This window comes from Delphinus delphis, chromosome 2, assembly GCF_949987515.2.
Source record: "Delphinus delphis chromosome 2, mDelDel1.2, whole genome shotgun sequence".
Classification (NCBI taxonomy): domain Eukaryota; kingdom Metazoa; phylum Chordata; class Mammalia; order Artiodactyla; family Delphinidae; genus Delphinus; species Delphinus delphis.
Window position 1 is genome coordinate 77,759,537 of NC_082684.1, and position 8,549 is coordinate 77,768,085.

The 8,549-nt window shown below is 43.8% G+C and overlaps 1 protein-coding gene across 1 annotated transcript in view; it reads right to left on the bottom strand.

The window, feature by feature from the left end:
- RYR3 (ryanodine receptor 3) overlaps window positions 1-8,549 on the bottom strand; it is a 361,766-nt gene that overhangs the window by 252,372 nt on the left and 100,845 nt on the right. The window contains exons 13-16 of the mRNA XM_060002247.1: window positions 6,031-6,199; window positions 4,550-4,685; window positions 2,323-2,418; window positions 729-847 (exon numbers count right to left, since the gene is read on the bottom strand). Of these exons, the coding sequence (XP_059858230.1) occupies window positions 729-847; window positions 2,323-2,418; window positions 4,550-4,685; window positions 6,031-6,199 (520 nt within the window). The remainder of the gene's footprint in view (window positions 1-728; window positions 848-2,322; window positions 2,419-4,549; window positions 4,686-6,030; window positions 6,200-8,549) is intronic.

Here is an 8,549-nt window from a genome sequence, read left to right on the forward strand (position 1 = left end):
GTCAGGATAAGACATATTTTAATAGACTTTCCCGAGATCATTGTGGCTTAGAGATATAATGTCATAACAATGGAGATGTTAGAACTTTAAGAGACCTCAGAAATACTTGATATAGCATTCCACCTTCATAAGTGAGCTGGCGATGGCTCCGTTTTACGGCTGAAATGACTGGGGCGCAAGGTCACACACCTGTTTTGTATCAGAGGGAGAGCCCCACAGCTCGCCCCCTCCGGCTTGTTCACGCAGATCCACTTACTTCACCTGGTTTGACTCACGGCAAGTCTGATTTCATTTAAGAACATGCCATGTTGCCAAGACTTTCTACATTATTCTAAATCTGATTTTTCTACAGCTTCTTTACAAAGCTTGGTATTAGCTGTTTCACTACTAAGGCTCTTGGACCCGAGGGTGGGCGCGAATCCTGCAGCTGGCCTTGTATGGGCTTGAGTACCCCACACACAGCCAGCTGTGGGTTAAGGGGTAATGATGAGCCAGGCTCGGGAAGCTGGTGGAAACTGAGGGGACCACCCAAGACCCAGCGTGACTGGCTCGGAGTGTGCTCCTAGGGAGGAAGGGTCCTTCAGGACCTCAGTTTCCAAAGGTAGTATCATTATTATTATTTTAAATCAAAGCCAACATCCTCTCAGTAACACAGAACGCTTATTAAGCGGCAGAAAGGGAAAAGCCAGGTAAAGTTAATCACCGTTTGGGGTTCCTTCTATACCCACCTTGTGATTTCGCCCGTGCTTATCCAACAGGGAGATGATTGACTTGATGTGGCCTTCCGCTATCAGGTTTAAGGCTTCTGGGCTTTCAATCAGGATGCAGTGCAAAACTTCCAAGATACCTACGCGAATACCACAAAAACCATTTGGACATTAAATAACCTGCAGAGCTGACTATAATTAGAAACCTGAGGGTGAAAGGACCATCCTGAGTGAACAGAGTATCATCATTTCTTTGAATCTATTAAATACTTCCAGCCAGAAGAAAAATGCAGCCACCTCGGATGGCTCACTTCAGGAGCCCCTGAGGTCAACCAGTCTGTAATTCAGAAGTGAGTTTATTCATCACTAACCCCATCTCCCTCTTCCTGGACAAAACCAGGATCCTTCTGTGTGGAGAAGCAGCTTTAAAAGAGAATTCTTAATTTGATCAAACCAAACACTACTTAATTTAAAAACAGATAGAAAATGGGATACTTAGTTTACTATAAATTCTAAAGGCCATTCAAGTAATTTAGAAAATAGTCTGAGGGTTCCTTGAATAAGAATTTTTCTAGGAATCATCCCAGAATTTTATTTTAGATGCACTGGTATGTCAGTAAACTATAAGCTCACAAATAAAGGCTATTTGGCTTTGTGCCCTTTCCTGGGCCCACTGGATGGTTTTCTGTATTAAGTGAAGGTTGAAGAAAAACTAACAGGTGCCCTTGCAGCCTAGCACCTACAGGGTTAACACCGGAGTGGAAATGCATGGGAAGTAGTTGGCCAATATCTTTATTGGTTCTATTGAGAAGATTCCTCTTGATTCTGTTTCTTTCAAGTTTTCATAAATTACCCTAAAATGTAGTCTGGCCCATGGGTGGAGGCACTGAAGAAAACAGAGGTTTTGGAAGAAGACATATGTAGGTGGATGGTCCTGGAGGAGCCTTGCCTTGGCCTGTCCAAGCTCCTGCCATCTCTAGACGATGAAAAGAGCATTAAAAACCTTTTAGCTTCCCAGATGGGGGCGCACACCTTTCACGTTCTCTCATCTCTGAGGAAGCAAACTGCAGAGCCTCAGGGCATGGTCACTTACCAACGATGACCACTCTTCTTCACTCAAATTCTCTGGGAGTCACCACGAAGGGCTCCAGATAGGATGTTAAGGGTGATTCAGGGGGTATGAGGATTTATCATTTCCTCTAAGTTCTTGGTCATCCTTCAGACCTGCTTCTAACCAAAGAGTTGAGAGCACTACGTCCAGACAGGGTTTAGAAACCCAGAGAATAACAGTCCAAGTAGCATTTAGAAGGGGACCAGCACCCTGGGGTGGGCAGAGCGCGAGTCAAGAACCCAGAGGGTGGAGATGAAGGCAAACAGTGAAAAATGAAGCAGAAAAGGAAAGATATTTGAAGCATGGGTTCAAGTTGTTCAATAAAGTTATAAGAGTCCCAGGAAAATTTAGGACTTTATATTTCTTTTCGTTGAAGTAATTATTGAGGATTGCTTGCAATCCAGTGGAAAAAAGAATTGTTCAGAGATTCAACTTTGTTTTCTTTTTTTTAACAGAAATTGAAAAACCCCACCTTCTCCAGTTATGTTTCCTATCACATCTTACCTGAGGAAGATTCTAGTCTGTCCAATTTGCTGATTAGCCAATCAAGGTTATTGGAGAATTGAGCGCAATTGTTTCTGTTTCCACGAATGAGAGCAGCTGTGAACAAGAACACATTTGATCATGCAGGTTAAAGGGCACAGTGATGGGCCTGAGAACCTGGGGTGCTGTTCAATACTCCACCTGCTTAGCAACTAAAAAGCATAGAGTAACACTCTTCCCCTCCCAAGCCCTTTGATACAATCCTGTTTCTACATTTTGGAGAGTAAAATATCTACCATTCACTCAAATATTTTCAGAGATTCTACTGTGTACCAGGCGTCTGTCTACTTGCTGGGAATAAAGCAGTGGGAATGCGACAACGGATTCCCTGCCTTCGTGAAACAGGAGAGAGAGACAATATACACACAAATTAATAAAATCACTTCAGATGGTGATAAGCAAGAAAATAATATCTGCTTGGTTACTGGCTTAAGAATTCAATTTCCTCTAATGTTTTCTTAAATCGAGCTAGAGACCTGCTATTCTTCAGTGCTAAAGGAAGGCATGCAAATGAACACAACTGAAAAGGCTGGTTAAACTAATAGGCAAGTCATAACAAAACATGAAACTCTAAAATATCTAAAACACATCAGTACATGACAGTGGTTCCCAAAGTGTATCCCTGGAGAGGAATGTCAGTATCACCTGAGAACTTGTTAAAAACACAATTTCACTGGCCACAATTTCTCTGGCCAGATCTACTGAACCAGAAACTCTGGGGATGGGGCCCAACATCTGTGTTTTAACCAGCCCTCCAGCTGATTCTGGTGCTTGTTCATTATCTGAGGACCACTGGTAGGTGATACTGTAAAGGGAGAGAGAGAATATGCTGTCATTAGATTTCCACCTATCTAGACCAAGTAAACTTCCCTCCATAGGCCTGTACTGTAGATGCAACTCTGGAATAAGTCCATGTAAGTTGACTGGCCCCCAAGTAGCCCGTTCTTCATGCTGTTGGCTTTCAAAGACTGCGGGTTTGACAGATGTTTGTAAGGTACTTGGATAAAGAAATGTCTTCCTCAGGACCTCTGCTTTGTACCTCCACGGTCACTGGAGGGCAGAATTCAGTCTGAGCTCCTACCCCACTTTTCGGGTTGGCCCTAGCGAGGGATTAACCTCGAGGCTCTGGGGTCAGGCTGTCTGGGCTCAAAACAGTTCCATCACTTACAACATGTGTGACCTCAGATAAGTTATGAGCATTTCTGAGCGTCTGTTTCTTCATCAATAAATTGGTACCTACACCTCACAGTGTTGCTCTGTGGATCAAAAAGAGATACTCTACTGCCTGGCATACAGAACTCAACAAACGTTAGCTATTATTGTAATAATGACTACTGAGTTCAAGCCACATCACTACAAAATGTTAGAGTTGGAAGAGACTTTATGAGGTCACTAAATAAAGCGGCGATCGAATCTGCCTGACCCTTGACATGGAGAATGAGTCTAACCTGACTCCTCTGGCCTCCCGTCTGGCCCGCTCAGCTTTCCATGGGCTTCCTCTCAACGGGGCATTTACATCACAGCGAAGTACTAGAATACTGCCATGTTACCATGGCTGAGCCATTACTGGCGGCCACCTTCTTGCAGAGGCTGATGCTGTCTTCCTCCTGCAGCCTGGCAGCCTGGGCCCATGTGATGGCATCAGTGACAGCAGGCACCGGAAGGTCACCATACACTCACAATTGTGAAAAGAAAGGCTGGATGCTGGGACATCCCTACTCTTTGCCTTTTTCTTTCCACCAAAATGAAATAAGGAACAGGCCAAAGCAGCAGGAATCATGACGGCTCAACAGGTGGACAGTGAAAGGGCACACAGTCGAGGGTAAACATCCTCAAACTGCAGGTGTCAAAGATCTAGAACTGGAGGGTACCTGAAACGTATTTTTGTCTTGCTCCCTCATTTTAAAGATGAAGCATTGAGGTTCGGGGAGTGTGACTGTTAAGGGTTTCACAGGTAGTTTTGGCAAAACTGATTGCTATTTGCTTCTACTCGCTGACATCTTGCTGTCCGTTTGGAAAGTACGATACGCTACCAGTTAACAGAATGAATGGCTGGCTTAGAATCAAATGATTTAACAAAAGCTTCCAAAGAATGAGGCTGGATGACAGCCTTAGCTCGTCCCATGGAAATACCTACAGACCACCCTTGGCCACCTTCCCAGGGAGAGGGCTCTGGGTATGTACTTACCCAGCAATTTGTAGAGGAGGTTCAGAATTTCCTTCCAGGCCATCCCACTCTCCTCCCTGGCAATCCCTGTGAAGTGCGCTATGCTATTGTAGATATTTAAGCGATCAATGCAGTTTAACACAAGGGCCAACATTCCCTGTGAAGGTGAGTTGGGCAAAAAGAAAAAATACTTGATTAAGATCATGGGATCCCTTTTGTTCGTTCCTCTCCAATATCGTTCACCTTTTAAAGCCGATGACGCTAATATGCAAAAAGACCTTCATGGTGCCAGTTTGGATGTTGTTGTTTCCTCCCCGAAACAAAACATGCATTTTTATGCCTCAGAGACCTAAATAGCATCCATCTGGGGAGTATCAGCAGTCTCCTCTGACGGGTTTGCTCCCCACGTGTTTAACTCAATCCAAGGACATACTGAGGAAGGGGGAGCATGAATGAGTCTCACAGAAGCCTGCCCTGTGTCAGGTGTGAAATGATTCTGACTCACCCAGAAACAGCCCTGGATATAGGACCTATTTTTCTCTTAGATGCACAAGACATCTCCCCATCCCCTTGAAAAGAGGTGGAATTTACAGACAATAAGACTAAAAGAGGATTTTAAACTACTTCTCAGCTAATTTACAATACCATGCCACCCAGTAAAAATATCGGTGCCCAGCTGTTCTTAAAGAGCAGGAGGGAGGTGTTAAGTGTAGTTTCAGCAGACCTATAAGGCACACAGAATGTTCCCCCAGCCAAAGTCTGCTCACATCAGAAAGCTGGGTAGGGACGGGGTCTACTTCCCATGCCATCAACTTTGGAAACGCCCAAGGGACGAGCCCTGTCCCCAGGAATGGGGGGCTGCAGGAATATGATCATGGCCTTCAAATTAGTGCCAAATCATCACGTCCAAGTTCAGAAAAGGCATGTGACTTGTCTAAGGACACACACAGCCAGGGATGGAGCCAGAACTAGGGCCAGGGTCCCTAGAGCCCCAAGTTAGCATTTCCCCTATATCCGGGCCCCATCCCAAGTGACTTAGAGGCTCAAGTTCGACTTGAGACATAGCAGCATCTGTATCTCTCAAACCAGCTCCTCAGGCATTTCTGATGTGGTGGAACCTCGGCATCTGTATTTTTCCAACAAGTTTCCAGGGTAATTCTGACACCTTCCAAAATGTGGTGATCACAGCCAATGCCATACGCTCATAGCTGAGATTTATGGAAGATGAATTTTGGATACATAGGTGACACTGAGGCTTTAAATTAATCTGGTTTGAACGTGCCAACATACAAGCACGACAATGTTCACTGCTAATGTGCTCAGGGGTGCCTACAGGGAAGGGCGGCTTCCAGGGAATCCTTTTCTTTCCAGCTTCCTCTCTCTCGTTCTCTGTCTCTTTCTTAAACATGTGCATGCATGGAGACAAGGCTAAATTGTAGTCATTGGGGGTACTTTAGCTCTGGACACAAAGAGAATCTCAATTTCTAACGTTTTGGACTTACCTCTTCCTTGAAAAGATTCTGTCTGTTTTTGAGTGAGCGGAGCTTGTTCTGCCTGTCCTCATGCTGCATCTCCTCCTCCGGGGGCTGGAAGTAGGCGATCAAGTCGTGTAAGGTCTGCAGGACCTCTTCTATCGGCAGGGTGACAGGGGCTGCTGTGCGGCTGTTTCCACTAAAACCACAAATATGGACGCGGCTCAGGCAGTGGGTCCCCAGCAGGGCTCTGACAAGTGTCCACTAGGTTCTGGCTCCTCCCTGCCCCACTCTGGGCACACGGACTGCTGCCTGGGCTAGTCGCTGTACAGATGACCACAAATTGTAGTTTGCCGACAAACAGAGCAAAGGGAGAGGACTTCTGATTCAATGTTAAAGCCATTTCATATATCAAGGGAAATGACCCTTGGCTGTCTGCCATCATTTTTCCTTTTTAAGTGGAAACACGTTTATAAATAATAAATGTATTAACCCATAGCTCTTTTAGACTCTCACACGTTCTAGGAACAGGTTAAGCATTGGCTGGAAGGGGCTTCATCAGTAGATCTCTTCCCCCATCTACATCTTTGTCTTCTGTCTCTCTCCATGCATCTTTGTGATACCTCTGCGTGTGTTTTTCTCTTCATATTTGTGTGTGTGCAGGCACCCCATGTGTTCTGTGTGTGTGCTTCCCCACCCCATTTGTTGATGTCTCCCTTGCTCTCTGTATCTGTCTCTCTCTCCTTCCTCTGTGTGCCCTTCCTCTGTTTATCTGCCTCTCCCCTAGCGTCCCATCTCTCAACATCCTTCCTCTCTGTCTCAACATCCCCATCATCTCCCTCACTTGCTCTGCTGTGTTCCTCCCATCCTGTATGTGTGTCCATCTGACTCCCTCTGTCATAATTTTCCAAACAAATCTTATAATTAAATCCTTTCAACACAGAGAGACCACAAACCTCCACAGATGACAAAATGACCCTTCATTTTCCCATCTCCTTGAGAGGGGGACACCAGTGAGCCTTTCAGAGGCCAAGGCTAGGAAGAGGAAGGGGGAAATGGACCCAGCCCCCGTGGAACTGCATCTGTGGCCCCAGCAGAATGGGAACTGATTCCATGTGTAAATAACATCAGGGTTTTTCCTCGGTGGTCGATTTCTAATGAGCTGTCCTTTCATTTACAGCAGATTCGCTTATATATCAGTCTGGACACATGCTAAGAAAAGATCGTGATCTAGGCCTAAAGCAAAGGCTTACGAACAAGCCCTGAAAACACTCAGGTTATGAGGTAATGATAATTCCATTATTGTATAAAAATGCCAAGTGCACATGATGAGAGAAGAGTGAATTACAGGCAGGAGGTATTTCTCTGCAGTGTGTCCTCTGGCCCATGGCAGGTGCTCAGGAAGTGGTTATTAATGAGTCTCCGGGACATTATTGGACACAGAGACAGTGAGGAAGAGAATCCCATGTGGATATGAGGTGAAGGTTTGGGAACAAAAACCCAATCAGAAATGACTCCCCAATTCTAGATTCAGTGAAGAATGAATTCATTTTCCTCAATATTTCTGGTCTAGTTGCAGAGTTTGTTTTTCTCTCTCCCTCTCTTTTATTTTTTTCTTTTGAAATATTTTGCATTTACTAGAGATACTCATGCCAGTTTAGAGAAAAGTGTGTTTGTTTCTTCATCTGATAAGAAATGAGGATGAAACAAGAGGTTTGTAGGCATTTCTGTAGCTTGATGGGGCAGCGCATTGCTACAGAGGGTTGGAAAGCCCAGGGACTCAGGCATAAAAAAGAATGAACTTCTGCCATTTACACCAATGTGGATGGACCTTGAGAATATTATGCTGAATGAAACAAGTCAGAGAGAGAAAGACAAATATTGTATGATATCACTTATATATGGAATCTAAAAGATAATACAAATGAATGTATATGCAAAACAGACTCACAGATACAGAAAACAAACCTGTGGTTAACCAAGGGGAGAGGGAAGTGGGGAGGGACAAAATAGGGGTATGGGATTAACAGACAAACTATTATGTATAAAACACCTAAGCAAGAAGGATATATTGTATAGCACAGGGAAATATAGCCATTATCTTGTGATAACTTATAATGAAGTGTAATCTGCAAAAATACTGAATCACTATGCTGTACACCTGAAAGTAATATAATATTGTAAACCAACTATACTTCAATTTCAAAGAAAAGAAACACTTGGGGAAAACTGAAGAAAAAAAAAAGGGAAACGTTTTATAATTATAAGAGTCAATTTTGGGGGAAGATATACCTATTATAAACATAAAGCACCCAACAACAGAGACCAAAATATGTGAAGCAAAAATTGACAGAATTGAGGGAGAAATAGACAATTCAACAATAATAGACTTCAATTACATCTTCAAGCAGGTAATGTAATAAGCTATATAAATAAAGGATGAAACCACATCATTATCTCAATAGACAAAAAGAACCTGACAAAATCTAACACTCATTAAAGATAAAAAGCTCTTAGCAAACTAGGAATAGAAGAGAACTTCCTCAACC